The sequence below is a fragment of the Polyodon spathula genome, chromosome 7, assembly GCF_017654505.1.
Source record: "Polyodon spathula isolate WHYD16114869_AA chromosome 7, ASM1765450v1, whole genome shotgun sequence".
NCBI classification, from domain to species: Eukaryota; Metazoa; Chordata; class Actinopteri; order Acipenseriformes; family Polyodontidae; genus Polyodon; species Polyodon spathula.
Window position 1 is genome coordinate 33,544,576 of NC_054540.1, and position 21,153 is coordinate 33,565,728.

A 21,153-nucleotide genomic window follows, 5' to 3' on the forward strand; every position below is an offset into this window, starting at 1 on the left:
TACTTTTGAATTTAGCATTTTTGTAAAACAACTTAAATAAATAATTATAGACATCTATTTTTTATAACTTTTTTTCCTCATCCACAAAAGCAAAACTTTTGCTAGAAAAGATTTTTCCTAAAAGTCTTTGTTTTCGAGAAATTTTCTGGAGCATTTTTTACTGACATCTAACTGTTGTTCACATTTTCTCTTTAACTATATTGTTATGACAACTTAAGTTTAGTCTAAATGTAACCTTTCATTCTGAAAACATAGCCCTTCAGTTGCTTTTATGATGCCTCAATATAAAATAAGAAACTGAAGCCTATTGTACATTTATTGGTGTTTTCCTGCCCACAGTGATGATAAAACTCCATTTAGTATGGGCTGAGCACAACATGAGACACACAGAGGTGACGTGAAGCATTTCTTGTAAACTTTGCAGGGTGTTCTGATACACTAAGTGAGCCAAATTCTGTGTTTAAAAAACACTTTTGTAAAACTTAAGATTTTAGTCTGTAAATATTGGTAAAATAAAACTGAAGTTCCTTTAATAAAGTGGTGTATAGATTAAAACTTCGGGTAACTGCCTGCCTGTACAATGTAATCTGAATAGGTCTGTAGTAAATGCTTTGATTCCCCTATACAATGTTTTTCTTCCCTTAAAATAATTTAGCGCACTGATACATGATCAGTAATCCTTTGGCGCTATAAGTACTATATCTCCATGTAGAAACAAGCTGTATGCTGTAGGCCCTATGGAGGAACCAGCTGTTGCATAACATTACCTCTTGACTACAACTTTGTACAGTCTTCCAGTCTGCAGTCTGGTGCCAATGGGACAGTGTGCTGGGTTAGGGTTACAGCTTTAGCTGCCCTGCAGTTTAAATGATGCATTTTTCATGTACAATTTGGTTGAAGAGCTGCGTGCTCGTCTGCAGCAAAGAGACTTATTTAATTAAAGGATGCACTGGGGCCTGACCTGTGAAGTTTAACTGGCAGCTGGTTCCTGGGCTGAGAAACTGGATCCCTGCAAACTGAGGATCAATGTAGTATTCACCATAAACTAAGCTGGCTGTCAACTTGGCTTGGAAAGTCAGTTTCTTTCTTATGTCTGTTCGAAAACAATAAATATCCTACAGTGTATAATTCAAGAATATAGAGCCACTGTAGTTAGGGTTGAGTAGGCACTTTAACATCAAACCCCATTTTTTTTACTTTAATAACTTTGAAACAAAAAACTTTTGCTACAAAAGATTTTTCCTAAAATTACTTGTTTTTGAGAAATTTCTAGAAACTAAAAATGTTTTCATTTGGGTATGCAAACTTTTGACTATAACTATATATAGGTTCTGGAATGGCCTGGTCAAAGTCTCAATCTAAATCTGATTGAGAATCTTTGGTATGAGTTGAAGAAGGCTGTGCACAAGAGAAGTCCTCAGAATTTGAATAAACTGGAACAATTTTGCATTGAAGAATAGTCAAAAATCACTCAAGAATCATGCCAAAAACTCATTGACAAATGTCCGAATCATTTAAATGTTTATTATTATTTCTAAAGTTGCCTTAGAAATAATAAGAGGTTATTATTGCTAGTTACCTCAACTAGATATTAATTTAATTTTCCTTATCAGGGTATGAATACTTTTGAATTAGAAAAAAACAATTGCTGAAATAAATAATTGTAGACATCTATTTCTTGTAACTTTTTTTCCTCATCCACAAAAGCAAAATGTTTGCTTCGAAAGATTTTTCCTAGAATTATTTGTTTTAGAGAAATTTTAAATTTCCATTGGGGAATGTAAACGTTTGTGTGTGTGTGTGTGTGTCTGTATAATACATGGATGAAGGTTATGTTTGCATCTTGAGTAATTTGAAAAAAAAGGCAAAATACCACAATAGTGACGTCAAAAAGTGATAATTCTTCTAGAGGAAAATATACTTGAACTTTGACCCATTTGATTCTTCAAGAACATCACTTTCAATTCAAACACAAAATGTCTCATTTTCAATCGCTCAGCAACACCCACAGTACAGAAATGTTCATTAATGATCAGCAAAATGAGAATATGTTAAAAAAAAAAAAATGATGTAAAGCTGGTCTCTCAGAGAATGGAAAATTAAAACAAGGTAAAGGCAATCATCCAAATAAAGCTGAAGCACTAACTGATAACTTTTTTCCAAGTCAATTATAGAAGCCACACACTTTGAGGTGTCTTAACAATTGATACATAGCTGTATTCTATGATTTTCTATGATCGAGTTCCATTACAGGTGTTGTCCAGTAAATGTGAACCATTTCATTGCTATGTTTTTTAATCCTTTCACCGTATTTCAGAAACATTTATACTTCTTCCGCTGCTTAACCCCTGCTAACTTTTTTTCATGTTCCCACAAACATCTCTTTCTTGTTTAAAATTATTGCTAAGGCTGTATTTACATTTTTTTCATAGTGACAACTGATTTCACAATTTCAGTGAAATGTACCCATTGCCTTGTAATATGTAGTTCCCCAGGAACATTCCCATTTCTGAAAGAATTGTGTAATTATGCATTTTTTTTTATCACTTAAAAATAAATACAGCAAATGTTTGCCTTATTGACTCACTGCCTGTTACACTGCACTTAGGAACCTAGCAGATGGTTTAGTTTGCTTCCGGTAGGTAAATAATTGAACATGGCATAAAGTTGCATAATTTGTTTAAAATGTATTCTACAAAAAGGCACCAGCTGCATCAAAGGTTGGAAATATTTCTGCTAAAGATCACTCTGTCCAGTACAAATAGAGGACATTCCACGTGTCTGCTTTTGTTTTTAAATTTATTTATGTTTAAATTTTGTTTGATAATTCACTGATGGTGAAAATAGAACGTCTTTAAAAGGTCGACATAAAAAATGTAATATTCTACAATTTAGCATTTACATATTTAGGAACATTTCTTGTATAATTTTTTTTTCTGCTTTATTACATGTCCTGTTTAATTGTGGAATATGTTGTCATACCTAATGAAATAAGTCCTAATTATTGGTGTTCTTTATTGACAGATCAAAAACCAAGGAATTGGCTTCGTCCGAATACATGCCCCTTGGCACGCTCTGAGTAGAGAAGCAGAATTCCTCAAAATAAAGGTGCCCACAAAACAGGTAAGTGCAGTAGAATGAACGAACTGACTGGTCAACTGAACACCCACTTTTCAACCAGAAATATGCAATCACTCAATCATGCGTGCAACCAGACAGGCACTCCTATAAGTGACGTGTTGGTCATGAAGAAGGCAAACTTACTGTACAAATAAATGTGTCCAGTCAGCGGTGAGGCAAATTTCTTTGGAACATTTTAGTTTTAAACAAAGCACAGGTTTTTTTTTTTTTTTTTAAAGCCAAAGGAGTGGTTGAGCAAGCTGCATGACTGCATTTTGTTTAAAATAAAATAAAAACAAGCGTTACGTTAACCCATGCTTTCCTGGACGTATAAATCTGGGTTTTTGCTACAGTTACAATTTCAGTGGTAACTTAACTTTAGCCTTTTCCCATTTATATTACTATTTTAAAGACACCATAACAATACGAGTGTTGCATCATTGTGTTGTATCCTTGTATTATTCACCAGATTAAGGGTGTAGATAGCAGGTGTACACATTCATTAAAACCATTGAAAACTCATTTTCAGAGCTACAGACATTTCAGACTAACTAACAACCTCTATTCCCAAGGTGTGCATGACTCTAAGGGTCTACTGTAATCAAATTTGTTTTTCTGTCTTGTTTTTTTTTTTTTCTTTTCTTGGGTGTCCTTACCTAGTTCACGTTCACCTGTCTTAGCAATCATAATGGCCACACATTTTGTTTTTCAGGTCTATGAAGTAAAAGAAGACGATGGCATTGTAACTGCACTTCATAAAGTTTGGCACAAGATCACAAGGCCTTTTGAACCCAAGGTGCAGCACATGGAAAATGACACCAAGACCAAGCACATCTCTTATGATTTCACCAGAGAAAAGATCCACCTGTAAGTATTCACATGTGCTGCCATGTTGATCCCTATAGGTAAGGGTTGGGGTGAATGTCACCTTTACATTTAAACACAAGCCAAGAAAACCACTTCTCCAAACTGTGATGAAACTTTGACTTTTCTATGTTATTTGTTTAGTATTCACTGAGGCTCAAAAGCTGCATTGATTTCTTGCAACATTAGACACACACATTTGTATAGAAACGAATTTCTTTACTGATCATTTTGAAAGGTTTCCTGTTTTTTTGGTAGGCCAGAATATTTTCTTTTGCAAATTGCAATAACTAAGTGGTTCTTATTCCAAATACATAAATGTTGTATTCTTCTTCTTCTTCTTCTTCTTCTTCTTCTTCTTCTTCTTCTTCTTCTTCTTCTTCTTCTTCTTTCTTATTTCTTCTTATTATTATTATTATTATTATTAGTTTCCTGGTATAGATATGTATAACATTGACAAAATCAGCAGTGTCTTTTTAGAATTTAGTGATCTACCAGTTTAGTTGGTTGTTTCTTTTGTATTGTTAATTAATGGAGCAAAAGCTATACAAAAGCTGTATAAAAAGGTAGTGGATTAGTGGAGGGTGTACAACTAAGCATCATGTTGCAATAGTTTTTTTTTCATTTAAAATAAATATTTCTATAATATATTAATAATTTGTATATGTGCAAATGGATCTGCTGGGTTATTTACACTATTACATTATGTAAAATGTTTTTATGGCAAGCCAATGAGAAATTGTATTTTAAGATACCTTGAAATATTTAAAGATCTCGCTAAATCATTTTGAGATATCTCAAATTGAATTACAGATTTCTTTAATTGCGCAGTTTTCCAGATATCTAAAATTAATTTTTTGATATCTGTAAATCAATTAGAGTTATCCAAAAATGAAATACAGATATCTCAAATTGATTTACAGGTATCTTTAAATGCTATGGAAACCATAAGGATTTTTCTAGCATGGTTTGCTAACTGTCATTTAGAGATATCTTAAAATTAAAACATTTTGAAGCTCTCTCTAAATCATTGGAAGATATCTCTAAATGACTTCCTGTTCATTTAAAAATATCGCTAAATCATTTGAAGATATCTCTAAATGACTTCCTGTTCATTTAAAAATATCACTAAATCATTTGAAAATATCTCTACATACTGTTCATTTGGAGATTGAATGGGCAGGAAGGCAGTTCTCTCGAAATGGCTTCTGTTCAAAAACATTTTGAAATATCTTTAAAAGATTTAAAGATATCTCAAAACGCATTTTAGATACCTCATTTAAAGATCCATTTAGAGATATCTGCAAATCAATTTAAGATATCTCTAAGTGTATTTTAGATATCTCAAAATGATTTAGAGATATCTTTAAATATTTGAAGATATCTTCAATTATTTAGAGATATCTTTAAATATTTAGAGATATCTCAAAATGATAATTCGGCTTGCCATATGTTTTATGATACATTTGTTCAGGTTCTTTACAGTGTTACATCATGTAGAATATTTTGTGACATGTGTTGATTGAGCTCGGGAGAGGCTGTATTCAAAGACACACTGTGTTCTTGTTTTGAAGAGTGCAAATGCTGTTCGTACAATTGAATGGAGTAAAACATAGCCCTTTATTAAAGCTTATATCAGCCCTTCTATCTTAAGGAACCCGGAAAGGATAATCTGGCTGCAAACCGTACATAATTGGTGCTTTGCCTCAAAGTTGAACTTTTCTCCTTTTTCTCATTCAGCTACAGTACAGTTCAGGCTTTACAGTATATTTTTTCTCTGCATTTTTAAATGGATTCGTCTGTTGAGAAGAGCTGTGAGTACTGCTGCATTTATACAGACCTGCAAATCAAAAGGGAGAGCCAGAGAAAATAAACCTGTAACAGTACATGAGGGTAGTATGCACAAGATGGGGCTTTCAAAGTGCTTTTGGAATATCTTCTTGAGCGTCTTTCCCATTTCTATCAACTTGACGGAGGTGAAACATGTTAAGCTTCACTGCCTCTACATACCTGACCCTATACCTCACGTGTTGCTTTTCAGATACAACATCAAAGACAAGGAGACGTTCTTTGACAATGCCACGCGGAGTCGAATAGTAAGTGCGCTGCCAGCTCAGTGCTTCTCTCTGTGTCTTGAATCAGCTGGATTTCGGCACACTGACTCTGTTTCTTAGCAACGCAGGAGTAGACAAGCAGGTGCTTCTTGTCCCTGGTGATTAGGGAGCTGCTCTCGTGCTCTGCTTAAAAACATGCACTGACCTGTAACATGCAATAAGAAATAGCTGTTTTATCATCTACCCTGTGGTAGTTTAAATGAAGAATCAAGTTCCATAGTAAATGTTTCATTTATTGCCATTGCTTTGGTGAAACTCACATTTTATAGACGCTTATTCCTTCAAGAATTTGGTTGCTGGGAGTCCTGAGATGGTATTATGTGGACATCTCGCAGTGTCAGCCCAATTTGCAGTAGTGTTGTGTTTAATTGGTCACTATGCTGTTGCCAGTAGTAATGAGTGTGGATGTTTAATTGGTCACTGTGCTGTTGCAGGTAATGAGTGGACGTGTTTAGTAATGAGTGTGGGTGTTGGCTGCACTCTGAGTCAGCTGGTTCTTTGCTTTCTACTTCAACAGGTCCATGAAATCTTGAAGGTCACAGACAGCACCAGAGGACAGTATGGCAGTAGAGGTGAGTGTCCTGGGAAACGTGTAATTCCAGGAGATCTGAGATATCATCCAAGGAAACCTGCTTGCTCTTACTAAACGATTTCTAAGTATGGTGAACCAGAATGACTCGGAGTGGGACATGTAGTGCCCTACACGTTAAGTACATTGTAACTATACATAATAATATTGTAATTCTGTGTAAGTACAAATGCATTTACTAAGTAACTACTATGCAAATACACAGTAATTGGAGACACTCAGTGTAAAGTGTTACCAGATGAGGCTTGAAGCAGATGTTCAGTAACATCTCCACACTTGCTGTTTGTTTCTCTCTTTAGGTATTGCAGCTTTAATAGCGAATGGCACCTACGATTCAGCCTACCCACTTCATGATGTGAGTATACACAATGATAAAAACACAAGAAAAGACTATCCAGATGAAGCTTCTTGGAAATGGTGTCCTTTTTTCAGAACATTTTGGGGAATATTATGAAGTACTTCAGAAACCACAAAACTCATCTCTCCAGTCTTTAAACAGTATATTAGTATTTAAAAAAAAATACTTTATTTTATTATGCATTCCGGTTGCTGTTTTCAAAGAGCACCAACCTGTGAAGTAAACACAACACTTGAAGCCAGAAATCAAATAACACTGCTCACAGGCCCAGGTTAAACACTGGTCATAGGCCCAGTTTCAACACTGCTCTCAGGCCCAGTGTTGAACCTGGGCCAGGTTCAACACTGCGCACTGGCCCAGGTTCAACACTGCTCACAGACCCAGGTTCAACACTGCTCACAGACCCAGGTTCAACACTGCTCACAGGCCCAGGTTCAACACTGCTCCCAGGCCCAGGTTCAACACTGCTCACAGGCCCAGGTTCAACACTACTCACAGGCCCAGGTTCAGCACTGCACACAGGCCCAGGTTCAACACTGCACACAGGCCCAGGTTCAACACGGAGCACAGGCCCAGGTTCAACACTGCGCACAGGCCCAGATTCTTCCTGGACATGTCCTCTGTTTTGGCCTTCTGATCTCTGTCCGGGCAGACTTTCCAAAAATGAACAAATGTCCGGGATTTCGCCTGCTCGCCCTTTTGCTGCTGCTGATGCTTTCAGAGCTGCAATTCCCGGACTGTCCTGAAGTGTCCTTTTTTCAGAACATTTTGGGGATTATGAAGTACTTCAGTTCAAAACTCATCTCTCCAGTCTTTAAACAGTATATTAGTATTTAAAAAAAAATACTTTATTTTATTATGCATTCCGGTTGCTGTTTTCAAAGAGCACCAACCTGTGAAGTAAACACAACACTTGAAGCCAGAAATCAAATAACACTGCTCACAGGCCCAGGTTAAACACTGGTCATAGGCCCAGTTTCAACACTGCTCTCAGGCCCAGTGTTGAACCTGGGCCAGGTTCAACACTGCGCACTGGCCCAGGTTCAACACTGCTCACAGACCCAGGTTCAACACTGCTCACAGACCCAGGTTCAACACTGCTCACAGGCCCAGGTTCAACACTACTCACAGGCCCAGGTTCAGCACTGCACACAGGCCCAGGTTCAACATATAGCACAGGCCCAGGTTCAACACTGCGCACAGGCCCAGATTCTTTGGACATGTCCTCTGTTTTCATAGCCCCAGAATTTTTCCCGACATTTCCTCCACTGTTTGGCCTTCCTGATCTCGTCTGTCCGGGCAGATTTTCCAAAAATCACAAATGTCTAATTTAAAAAAATACCTTTTTTTTTTTTTTTTTTTTTTAATCTTTCTGTTTTTTGATCATCACTAGAAAAAAAAAATGAAATAAATAAATAAATACACATTATATAGGCTTATATATTATATACATATTCTTTAACCTTGTATTGCCATGTAACATTTGTAAGTCGCCTTGGATAAAGGAGCCTGCTAAACAAATAAATAAACAGGAATTAGTTCATTCAGTTGCCCTACACAAATAAATCAAAGAGATTTGCATAACAAAATCACTACCTGTATGTATTGTGTTGACAAATTGCACCAATTTTCATGTTAAAATGTGCTCTTTATTATTCCTGAATGCTAGAGCGAGTGTAGCATAATGTAGATTTTAATGAGAGGTATGAGAATTCCCCTTAAAATATATTTCTGGAAACACTGAGGTTTAAATACTGGTACGTAAGATAAATACAGTTTGCTATTAAAATGCTACCAGCACTGTAATTGTATTTAAGAAAACTGTATTTAAAAATACTTTGAAAGTTTCAGTTTCCATCACTTAAAATACGTAGATGTTGCTTGAACGTCAAACTGCAGCAAGGCACACATGATAATGTAAACAACACGAGCTACAATGACTTCCAAATTTAAACTGTTTTGTAGTTTAGGTAAGTACTTTGCAATCTCAAGAAATGTGTGGAAGGTTGTAAAAGAGATGAAGAGTTCAAGAACTTGCTAGCACTCCACAAATAGACCAAATATTTCGATATAATATTTCCAAAAACATTGAATGTCATTCAGCACTGTTACAGTACATACTGTATTGCACAGTTCTTTGGTGTTCCCTCTCACAATGCAAATGTAGAGCAAGTTTTTTCACTGATGCAAAGCCAATGGACAAAGGAAAGGAACAACTTGACTGTTGAGTCTCTGAAAAGGATCCTGCTGGTACAGCACAACTTCAGGCACACATCTTGCAAAGATTTATAGAGCTACTTAAATCACTGCTGAGAAAGATACACTCTGCAGTAAATATGCATGGGCACAAAAAGAAGCACAGTATAAAATGGATGTTTGGTGCACAGATTTGAAATATGGTAAACTTATATTATAACTCATTAAATCTAAATAAAAAGAGTGCATAAATCATAATTAAAAAAAAAAAACTGAGAAAAACTAATATTACTTAATCTGCTTCTATAGAACCTGTTGTGGTTGAAAGATTTACAATGCTTTGTTACTGACATTCTGAGTGGAAGATCTACACTCTCAGTGAATTTCTAAAGCTGAGGGAACACAAAGCCACTTTGTGGCTTGGAACGTGGTTTCAAGAGACTAGGTTTCAGGTCACTGCATGGCACACCAGGGGAGACATGGGGTTTGATACAACAAAGTTGCCTCAAACTTGGTCGCCTGGAACCAGGTTTCAAGCCACTGTTCCTCAACTTAAGTGTAGCTGCTGTTAATAGGATTCAATTGGGACGTGACTTATAATACATTTTACAGTTACAGACATTTCAGAGCAACTTTAGTTTGAGTTGTGTTTGTAAGTTTGCAGTTCTGCTGCATAGGGGAGGATGTGTGGGGCTTATAGACCCAGTCAGTAACTGATGTGAGGAAAGGGGTGTGTGTGTGTTTTATAAGTGCGGGAGTGGCTGGAACCAGATAGAAAGTGCATTTTCAGTTAAGCACTTTTTGACCAAAATTATACAACTTGAAATAAAAGAACACAACACAATCAAATTAAAATGTTGCCTTGGAGCAGGCAGAACAAACACTATATCTTTACACACTTTTTTCCAGGAACAGTGGCTTGAAACCTGGTTCCAGGAGACCGGGAGATCTAAGCCACAAGTTATATATAAGAAAGAATAGTAAACCAGACTGATAAATTGATTGGCAAACCAATCAAAGCCCCAGGTCCCCCATCTCAGCCCTATTGCAAAGCAGGTGGAGGGGATTTTAACCCTGTTGCATTTGTTTATTACACTTACAATATTGCTGCAGTGCCCTGTTGAATGCTACAAATGGAGTCATGTCTTGTTTTTCTATCCCAGGGGAACTATGAAGGTACTGAGGCGAATGAGCGGAAGGTAAATTAAGCCTTTCTCTTTTTATTTTGTATTTTTCTACCCCTTTAGCTGGTATTATCTGCTTTAGCTTACTCTCTGAGGTAAACACAATGTCTAAATAACTTATTTCATCATTTCAATATTGCTTTGAAGGGACTGAACATACTTTGGGACATTAAACAGTGTTGGCTTAACCAGGGGTTCACCAATAACCCGGCAAAACAAGCATTAAAACACAATGTTGATACAAAAAAGCATGGCTTTTCTTCCTTGAACTCCACTTACATTAGCAACCACTAAATACTTCTTGATTTACTGTTCTGTGGTAAATCGGTTTGTCTTTTGTTGTCTTTACAAAGTTCATTAAAACATGTATTTTCATCAACTACGACACACTGTAATGAGTAAAACATTCACAACATATACATTGCATGTCTGTACATCAGATCATTTAATTTAAACAGCAACTTTCTTTCACATGCACTGTCTAACACTTCTTTATGGCTCATTCCTTGTTAATTGATAGACAAATGTCACCATAAATCTGTTAAACCCCCAAAACATTGATATCTGGAATATTTTTCTACATCACTTAGAGCCTGATTGGATTAAGACATATCTGCTATGACTTGTCTTTTTTTTTAGAGCATTTTACAGAACTGGGAATCCCCCCCTCTAGAGCACACGATCACCTATTCATATATTAATTCCTGTGGTAATGAAGAACATGCCCTTTTAAATTATCTGTGCTCAGCCAAACAAGAGCAAATAGCGATATTAATGAAAATAGGTTGAAAGCAAAAACAATATATAAATATAAGAAAAGATAGAGAAAAGACCCACCTCCTCTAATGCTTTGTGCAAGTCTGTAGTTTAACGATTCTTTTTTAACAACCAGTATGTTAAGGTAACATGTATGTCACCATACAAAGGGTTTACAGCCAAACGCAACATTTTTAATTCAGTTCTTATACACCAGCAAAAGCCCTCTCCGACTCTCTGTGTTTTTTGCTGCTTTCCAACTTGACAAGGTGTGCTTCTGAATCCACTCAGCTTCTGTCGATAGGCTATTCAATCCCTTGCACAAGCAGTACAGATTATGGTTTGGATTTTATTATTATACACAGTAATTAGAGACACTTCATGTAAAGTTTATCCTAAACTATTTCTTGCTCAGTAATTGAATCTTCTTTTTTAAGCTGCTGCATGAAGAATGGGCCAGATATGGTGCTTTTTACAAATACCAGCCGATTGACCTCATAAGGTAATGCAGTCTGTACACGTCTATTGTTTTACTGGAAATTCTGCTCAGTGTGGGATGTTATGCTTAGATTACTCAGACTATGAAGAAAATTGCCATTATACTAGTTTTTTTTTTTTTTTTTTTTTACATTTCCCTTTATTTTACAGTGTTTCATTTTGCTTGGTACAGTCACACCAATACCCTTATATAAGTTTGACAGAAATTAAGCAGTTTTCACATGCTTTTCCCATGGTTACTTTCCCAATGCATTTAACATAGTTTACCCTGGTTTACCATGTTTTGTAATAAGCCTTAGCATACCTCTGTGGGGTTTACAATGCTCACCTATGCTTTAATATGCTTTCACTGTGCTTTATTACACTTTTTTGATACTATGGGTAATACTAAGTGTATTAAGTCCTTTTTTATCGTTTTTTTCTCTAACTCTCTGCCTTTCCCTAGCTTAGCGCTTGTCTGGAAAATCCTAAAAGCTGCAACAGAACAGTGTTCCTTGTCTATTAAAATCATGTGACAATGTGACCTTTTAACTTTTCCAGCCCCATCTACTCAACATTTATTGGGGAGAGTTGAAAGGTCACATTGCCACATGGTGAGGAAGGAACGAGGAAGTCTCCATTAAGTCATTAAAATAGACTTCCTGTTTCTAACTCAGTCTCTTTACTTATTCCTTTGACAGGAAATATTTTGGAGAAAGTATCGGACTGTACTTTGCATGGCTAGGCGTGTACACTGAGCTTCTTATTCCAGCATCAGTCGTGGGAATCATAGTGTTTCTGTATGGATGTGCAACATTGGACACCAACATACCAAGGTAACCAATAGGGTCGTACTGGTACCCATACTCAGAGTTCTAATTACCTTTAAGAAGTATTTATTTAGCAGGTATTAAATAAATTCATTCATTAATGTGTTGACTTCAAAACAAGAAAAGCTGTCCTTCCCTCACCTTTACAATGGAGTACTAATCAATGGCAATTAATTTCCACAGTAACTGTTTTAAAAGCCGATTTGGGTTTTAAAGCTGACAGCAGGGCAGAATAAGTGACCCAGATTAGGGGAAAATGGGCTTTTAAAACACTCAATGCAGAATGTTGCCACCGTTAATTAAGTTTGAGAGTGTACTTTCTCTTGCACTCTTTGTATGACGGACACAGCAAAGAGGTGACTGCTGAAATCCACGGACTGACTCCAATCTGCATATGCATGTTCATAGTCAAATATTTGTTAGGTTTTGGATCAATAATAAAAGGTAAAGTCTAGCCTTGATTTATAAAGCCATTACATTTTGAAAACATAACTATTGGAAATGATTATTGCTATTGGGGACCTGCAGGAAAGCAGATTATACTGTGTGTCTGAAACAGTTGAATGGAGGGAATTTTAAGATTTTTAGGCAGTCATTTGATTTTATTGTCGTTTAAATGGACTCTGAGCTATAGCGTCAATGGGTTTGATCCAAAATTCGAAGACTGACCCTTTGTTCCTCTGACCCTCTAGTCAAACAAAGTTGAAATTTGACCATATAAAACAAACCCAAAGAAATTGGGCAGGAACATGAAGAAATAATAACCTTTTACTTTGCTTGCATATGCAACAGGGTGGAGGCTGGGCAACAAATGGTGTCCGAGAACACTGCAAGCGAATGTTTGAACCACAATGCAGTAGAGCTGGTTTCTTCTGCACTCGTGGATATAGAACTTTTAACCCCATCTCATCTCACTGACGGGACAGAATCCATAACAGCAGTGTGTCACACAACACTGCCCTTTTCACATTTGACTCTCATTCCAAGCTCTGTCCTGCTAAACCCCTATGTTAATACTGATTCTCTGTTTCCGTAGCCTTGAGATGTGTGAGTACAACTTTACCATGTGCCCCCTGTGTGACCAGTACTGTGATTACTGGAACCTCAGCACAGCCTGCTCCACTGCCAAAGCCAGCCACCTCTTCGACAACCCAGCCACTGTCTTCTTCTCTGTATTCATGGCTCTCTGGGGTAAGAACTGAGAGGATATGGGCAAATGTGTGCTTAGTCATGCTTAACTAATGCTAGTGTTAGGGTTAATGAATTGTTTATTCTTTTGAATTACAGACACTATTCCCTCTTGCCCAAGTCTGCTCTACAATCCACCTTGCAGGTGTAATGGAACCCCAGCTAGTAGGCTTGTGCTATTGAAGAATGACTGACATAATACATTCATAACAATAAAAAAAAGAACAATTTCTGAATTCCAACACTGATTTTGTAGTGTGACCTGAGCTGGACTTCATCCCAGGCCTCTAGAGGAAAAAGGCAATGCAACTTTAGTGAATTAGCCTAGTACACCACCTAGCCCTGCTTACGTGCGACATAAAAAAAAAAAAACTGTTCCGTCACTGATCCGTGAATCCTGCTTCCACACCCTACGCAAAGAAAGTAAGTGGATAAGCATCCTCAGATAGGGGGTATGGGCAATCTGCTGACAAAGGAAAGCTTCAGCTAGTCCAGAAAACAGCTGCCAGACTGCTTTCTCAACATATTATTCCAGGGCTTAGGTCCTTACTTTGGTTACCAGTAAGTTTCCAAAATCATTTAGAAGTTGCCGTAATAATTTACAAGGTCATTCATGGATTAAGGTCATCCTATCTCTAAGACTATTATGGCGGTAGCTCTCTCTTATAGTGACACCCTCCGCCAGGACACGCCGACCAGCCGACCAATCTTTAGCTATGGTAGCGTCTCACAAGTGGCATGTCTATCTCTCTCCTGCAGACACCCGGATGCAAGTGAGAGGCCATTGGTTGTACGCTGTCCCTGTCAGACACCCCCTTATGAAGCTGTTTAATTACTGTCCATTATGTTATACTCGGTCACGCTGCCTTGCCATTGCTAGAACAGTCACACTGTGTGTCATCTCGGCTGACTGACAGGCCCATTGTGTCTGCTTAACGAAAGCAGCTAGTCTTACGCTGTCTTTAGGAAGCACTCCATAAATCAGCTTTTGTGAAATGAAGGGATGGGGACAGCGGCATGCATTATTACTGACACTTGGAGTCCGGGGAGGGAACTCTTGGTTATCCACACTCTATTGAGCTTGTCCGTGCCCCAGAGAGGGCCCTGCACAACAATCCACCTATTGTGGACATATATTATGTGGTGGCTATAGCTTGAATGGAAATCTACTCATGTTACTGTTTTTGGTGTACAATTAAAAGGCTTAAAGCAGTCCGTTGGTAAATCTATTTCTTTGCATGGCCTGGTACTGCTCGGATATTGTATATGCTTCCCAATGCTTTCATTCAAGAATACTTTTACCTTTTTGAACTTGGTGCAGGTACTGTAATGAAACATCACAGTTATTAGGTTGTGTAGGATAATTTTAATTCTGTTTTAATCATTGCATCCTGGTGACTTTTTTAAAACTCAGAAGTTGAAAGCACCCCTGCGGCATCAATACAGCTCTGAAACACGTCACCTCTCAAAGGACAGCTGGTACACCAGAGTGTAACCATAAGCCTGTCCCCACTGTAACATTCTGTTCCATTTGTTCTACTGTATGTAGTGTTTCTTACTGATGTGTTTTTTGCGTGTTGCGGGCATTCATGTTAATGGTTACACTCTGGCATGCCAGATGTACTTGGGGGTTAGATATGATTCTGAGAGCTCTGTTGAGAATGCAGGGATTATATAGGCATCAACAGTTTCAAAAATAAATCAGATTCAGACGCTAAAACATACTTTATCAAGGCAGCTTCAACAGGAGATGTTACACTCAGCTGTTCATTTCTCATTTTTTCAACAGCTACCATGTTTCTAGAGCATTGGAAGCGGCGACAGATGAGGCTGTGTTACCAATGGGATCTCACTGGGTTGGAGGAGGAGGAGGTGAGTGCTACTATGCACCATTAACTAGCAGATCAACAGCAGAGCAGCTGTGAAGTCAGGGGTTCTGTGATAAACAACAGAGTAGCTGTGCAGTCAGGAGATCTGATCAACAGCCTAGCAGCTGTGCAGTCAGGGGATCTGTGATCAACAGCAGAGCAGCTGTGCAGTCAGAAGCCCTGAACAACAAGAGAGCAGCTGTGCAGTCAGGAGCTCTGATCAACAGCAGTGCAGCTATGCAGTCGTGTAGTCAGGGGTTCTGTGATCAAGAAGGAGAATGCGACGTAGTTAACAAAGTGCATTCCGCTGTGCGCAAGGTGTTCCTGAAGTCATCTGACCAGCTTATGGATGTTCTAGGGCAGGGGTGTCCAATCGTTGTCCTGGAGGGCCATTCCACTCCTGGTCTTTGCTCCAACCCTGTTCTAAATTGTTTAATTGAACCAATTAAACCTCCACCCAGACCCTGAAGTAGTTAATTGTCTCATTCTACCTGTTAAATCTGGAGTGGAATAGCCCTCGTGGACTGTGATTGGCCACTCCTGCGCTAGGGGAAAGCATGCATCTGTAATGCAGGTAATATGAAGAAACAGTATTAGTGGGCTTTTACAAAATGCACATTTGGTTCTGTATTCAAAATGCCCCAAACAAATTATAGCCCCCTTACATCCAGACATTTATTTAAAAAAAAAAAAAAAAAATTAAAATAAATAAAATTAAAAAAATTGTGGCAGCAGAGTTCTTTTATTTTTTTCCCCCCAACAGTATAATTATTTGAATATTAATTTTTACTTAGGTAAACTGAAGAGATTTTTCTAACAATGTAATTATTTAATCTATATGTATATGTCACAAAGACGGCCAAGTGGGCGGCGTCAGAACCAGGAAGGAATGAAATATACAAAGACGATGATGTGAAATGAAATGATGAAGACGCCTGTTGGCGCCGGTTTATTACAAAATAAAAGGTTTAAACAAACACGAAAACACAGGACACGGCACTCTACGCCAAAATAAATAGACAAACAAAAACAGACTAAACTTAACAAAACGGCGCACGGACAGACACACTGACAAACACGGTGAGTTTTAAATAAACAAGGATCGTGCTGGTCCCACCAGAACGCAATAGCAATTGATATATATCCCGAACACCCAACCCCCGGTATGTGACAACGTGTATCTATATATACTGTTGTGCTGGGATTCAATTACCAATTAATTATTCACTTGAATCCCAGCACGTGAATTAAATAGTGCAATTCCCCGTGCTCACATATTACTACATTTTACTTGCACGTGAAGTGCTGTGCAATCCTCGTGCCTAAATACACATATACATTTTTAAACACTCGTGTTACACAGACCCGTTTATATCCTGTGTACCAATGTCTATACACCAACATTTAAACACACCACACGCAACACATAACAGATAATATACACAGGGGCGGGCACTTTGTCACAGTATAATACTCATGCAGCTCTTCATTTTTGGTTTTTATTTTTATCACGTGATGTCCCTTTAATGTTATTTTGAGCCGACTTCATTTCTTAATCAGACTTGGAAAAGTGTTGATTTGTGGAACAATTATCATTTAAAAATGTTGGCCACCATAAAAGTTAACTTGGCCACCAGCATATATGTGTGTGTGTGTGTATATATATATATATATATATATATATATATATATATATATATATATATATATATATATATATCCCCTGATTTTTGACTCTGAAAAGCCGGTAACCTAAAACGTAACCAACTTTAACACCTGAGTATTGCTTGAATTGTATTTTATACACAATGTTGTCTATAATCAAGGTGAGCTGTCAGTGTGCACAATAGGCAGGTCAGGTGTTTGAGCTACAATGCTCCATTATGTTTAAAATATTGTGTTTTGTATCTTTCTCCTTCTCACTACCTAACCTGCAAGGAGCGAATAAAGGTTTGCGTTTATTTTTATCAGCTAAAACCTGCATACTGTGTGTCTGTGTTCAAGTCTACACATCCTGTTGTTAAACCTTTAACGGATTCAGTGTTTGGAATAGGATTGTCTGGACAGTTGACTTTTATGTGTTTTTGGTGTGATCCAGATCTGTAATGATATCCATACGGAGGCATCAAAATTATTCAGACAACAATTTATTTCAATTTATATATATATATATATATATATATATATATATATATATATATATATATATATATATATATATATATATATATCGTAGCTCTATAAGTGTTCACTAAGGTTTTACAATCTTTCATTAGCAATATTATCACTGGCCCCTTTTTCTTGTGTTTAATAGATCTTTGGATTCACTTGTTGTATCGTGTAAACTGGTACTTCAGTTTGGAATATGCAGATGGCAGCATTACAGATAACAGTTGCAAATGCATCTTACTTCAGACTCCAATGGACCTACAGCTGACATAAAAAAAAAAAAAAAAATTTAAAAGTGAAAAAACAAAATAATCTAGCCGCAGTAAAAGGGGGATCATAATGATAATGAAGAAAAGTGATTTTAAAGTGTCCCTGTCTCATGCCTTTCTGATGCCCTTTTATTCAGACTCCACAGATTAGTCACATGACACAGCCTAGATTAACCCTTTCACGCATGGATAAAAAAAAAAAAAAAAGCTCTTATCTAGTCTTTATATGAGGACATATCAAAGACTAGCAAGCAATTTGCCACATAGAAAGTAATGGGAAAAAAATCAATACAATTCAATAAAATATATTGAATGTGTCCAAAAGCTTTTTTTTTTTTTTTTGGTAGCTATTTGTAATATTTCATGCATGACAGGGTTCCAAGCATAATGTGTGTGTTAACTTTTTGGGAAAATTAACCACGGATATTGAAGTGCATCTGTCTGAATAATTCTTGGCGATACTGTATAATTTTAGTTATTATATTTGCTGCTCTTGGCACTCTTTAGGAGCGTCCACGACCAGAATATGAAACAAAACTGTTGCAGAAGAATCGGAAGAAGAGGAAACAGGGAAATAGAAAAAAGAGCAAGACTGAGGTAGGTCAAGGGGGACTGCTATCTTATAACATTGATGTCCAACTAAATACTAACAGGATTATCTAGATTTGATTATTTACAGTTAATGACCGTTGTGAGGGGGATTACTGCTCTTATGAACTGAGAACATGTTTTTTGCTATGAAGACGTGTTTTAAATATGTTTTGGACTGGATCGCTTAGGCTGTTTGAAATTTACTTTGCCGGTAAAATCTAGTTTCAAGATTCTAAAGTCCTGTTTTGCTTTAAGAGGACATCCACCTGATGGATAATTACTGTGGTCTAGAACTGGAAAGAGGTAGCAAATCTACACAGAGACTTAGCTGCAACCAGCGAACTGAAATGGGGCAGTAATTCTATTTTGAGTTTCTAGTGCTCTCATGATTTATGTCAGCAGAAACCCTTGATAGAATTATATCCTTATTATCCACAGTTTGGTGTATATTATTATTATTATTATTAGTTCATTTAGCAGATGCCTTTATCCGAGGCAACTTACAGAGACTAGGGTGTGTGTGCTGCAGAGTCACTTACAACAACGTCTCTCCCAAAAGACAGAGCACAAGGAGGTTAAGTGGCTTGTCAAGGTCACACAAATGAGTCAGTGAGTAAGCTGGGATTGAACCGGGGACCTCCTGGTTACAAGCCCTTTTCTTTAACAACTGGACTACACAAACTCCTATTAAAGCATAAGATGGTCTACTGTTTTATTTAGTGAAAACGCTATAAACTAAGCACTATAGCAATCCATGTGCATTGCAAACAGTGTCCTCTGTTACTAAATGTTCATTTTCATATGCTGCAGGCCAAGAAAGAGGAAGAGAATAGGGATTCTTGCAAAAACAAATGGAGAAAGAAAGTCCTGTCTACCATGGGAGAAGAAAGCTTGGTAACTAACTGGTAGCTTATTTTGACTGGGGTGTAGTACTGTAGACCAACAAAGTACAGAGAAGTGTAATTTAAGTGATACAAAATACTGACAATATTCTTTCAGAAATGGAAATTTTCACTGGGAACTACATGTTTCACAGCAATGTGTAAATTACAGGGAAATCGTGAAATCTGTGATAACTGTAAAAACAGTACTGCAGCTCAGAAAGATGCCTTCCTTGAATTTTGAAACCACATACCCTAGGGGGAGATTACCTCTCTGATTTCAGGGATGTCCAACTGGGTCCATGCTTGAGGCTTATGGTCGATACTCAAGGTATTAACTGACAACAGAGATATAGCCTTTGATGTTCCATTTCGGGCAGAATAAATACTGTGGATTCCACACCTCAATGTTCTGGGTATCGATTCACTTCTGACATATCTCTGTATCATGCAAACTGCTTAATACAATCATTGGTTAATAGAATCAGCCAGCATAGTGCAATCAAAAGTCTCATTCTCAATCCCTTTGCTGTTCACCTAACTCACAGCTCAGCTGAATCAATACGAGTCTCTTGATTTGTTATCAAGCAATCACTCCTTCAGTGTTAAAGGGCACATAAGGACCTTTTTATTTGATTGTGTTACTGTGGCAATGTGCCCTGCCCCTGTGTGTATTTTTGTATTATATGTTGCGTGTGATGTGTTAATGTTGATGTATATGTATTGGTGCACGGGACATAAATGGGTCGGTGTAGCACGAGTGATTTAAAATATATAGTTGTATTTTGGCACTGGGATTGCACTTCACTTTACATGGGTTTCACAAATTAGCTCACATGCTGGGATTCAAGTGAATAATTAAGTAGTAATTGAATCCTGGCACAACAGTATATATATAGATGCACAGTTTACTCACTTGGAGTTGTGTGTTCAGGGCGAATGAATGGGAGAGAGAGGATTGTAAAATAAAAAAAAGGTAATACAAAATCAATTGCTACGTCGTGCCAGAGGACCAGCACGGTACTTGTTTGTTTAGTGTACGTCCTTGTGTGTTGGTGTCTATTCGTTTTGTTTGTCTGTTTATTTTGGCATCAAGTGCCATGTGCTGTTTTTGTTTAAACCTTTTATTTTTAATTAAAACACTGAGCGAGCCATTGCGTCTCAGTTTCAACCCCATTACTGGCTGCTTGTGTGATTCCTTCTGGCCTGACATCACCCCTACATCCAGCCTGTTCACAGTTACATGTTCCCATGTGTTGCTACAACTGTTTATGTGAGGTGTGTGTATTGTTTTTTTTGTTTTGTTTTTTTTAACATTTTATCCACAAACAACACATGGGAGCATGTAACACAATAAAATGAAAAGGTCCATATGTGGCCTTTAACACCCTAAAGAGATTTCCTTTCCTCTTTCAAACACAGCCTTGGTAAACAAAACCACACTTAACATTGACATGGCTCGGTTTTAAGGCTTGTCCGTTTGCTTGAGACACTTAGAAATTTTGATGGACAAGTGCTTCCAGAGTACTGGGTTGTCTGTAGGATAAGGCATTCATAAATATATTTTAACAACGCCTTGTATAATAAGAGTCTAAATATTCTGTGTGAAAGATAACGCTACCTGTATTGGTGTGTGCTAGCATCTATGTAGTGGTACAGCAGCTAAAGATCATACAAACCCTGGAATCCCATGAAAGCC

General features: G+C 37.4%; 1 protein-coding gene across 1 annotated transcript in view; it reads left to right on the plus strand.

Moving 5' to 3' along the window:
• LOC121318572 (anoctamin-2-like) overlaps positions 1-21,153 on the plus strand; it is a 91,893-nt gene that overhangs the window by 11,810 nt on the left and 58,930 nt on the right. Inside the window, exons 4-16 of the mRNA XM_041255389.1 lie at positions 3,025-3,123; positions 3,833-3,987; positions 6,026-6,080; positions 6,616-6,670; positions 6,987-7,042; positions 10,405-10,440; positions 11,619-11,683; positions 12,360-12,494; positions 13,525-13,679; positions 15,466-15,548; positions 17,483-17,494; positions 18,490-18,583; positions 19,394-19,462. Of these exons, the coding sequence (XP_041111323.1) occupies positions 3,025-3,123; positions 3,833-3,987; positions 6,026-6,080; positions 6,616-6,670; positions 6,987-7,042; positions 10,405-10,440; positions 11,619-11,683; positions 12,360-12,494; positions 13,525-13,679; positions 15,466-15,548; positions 17,483-17,494; positions 18,490-18,583; positions 19,394-19,462 (1,069 nt within the window). The remainder of the gene's footprint in view (positions 1-3,024; positions 3,124-3,832; positions 3,988-6,025; positions 6,081-6,615; positions 6,671-6,986; positions 7,043-10,404; positions 10,441-11,618; positions 11,684-12,359; positions 12,495-13,524; positions 13,680-15,465; positions 15,549-17,482; positions 17,495-18,489; positions 18,584-19,393; positions 19,463-21,153) is intronic.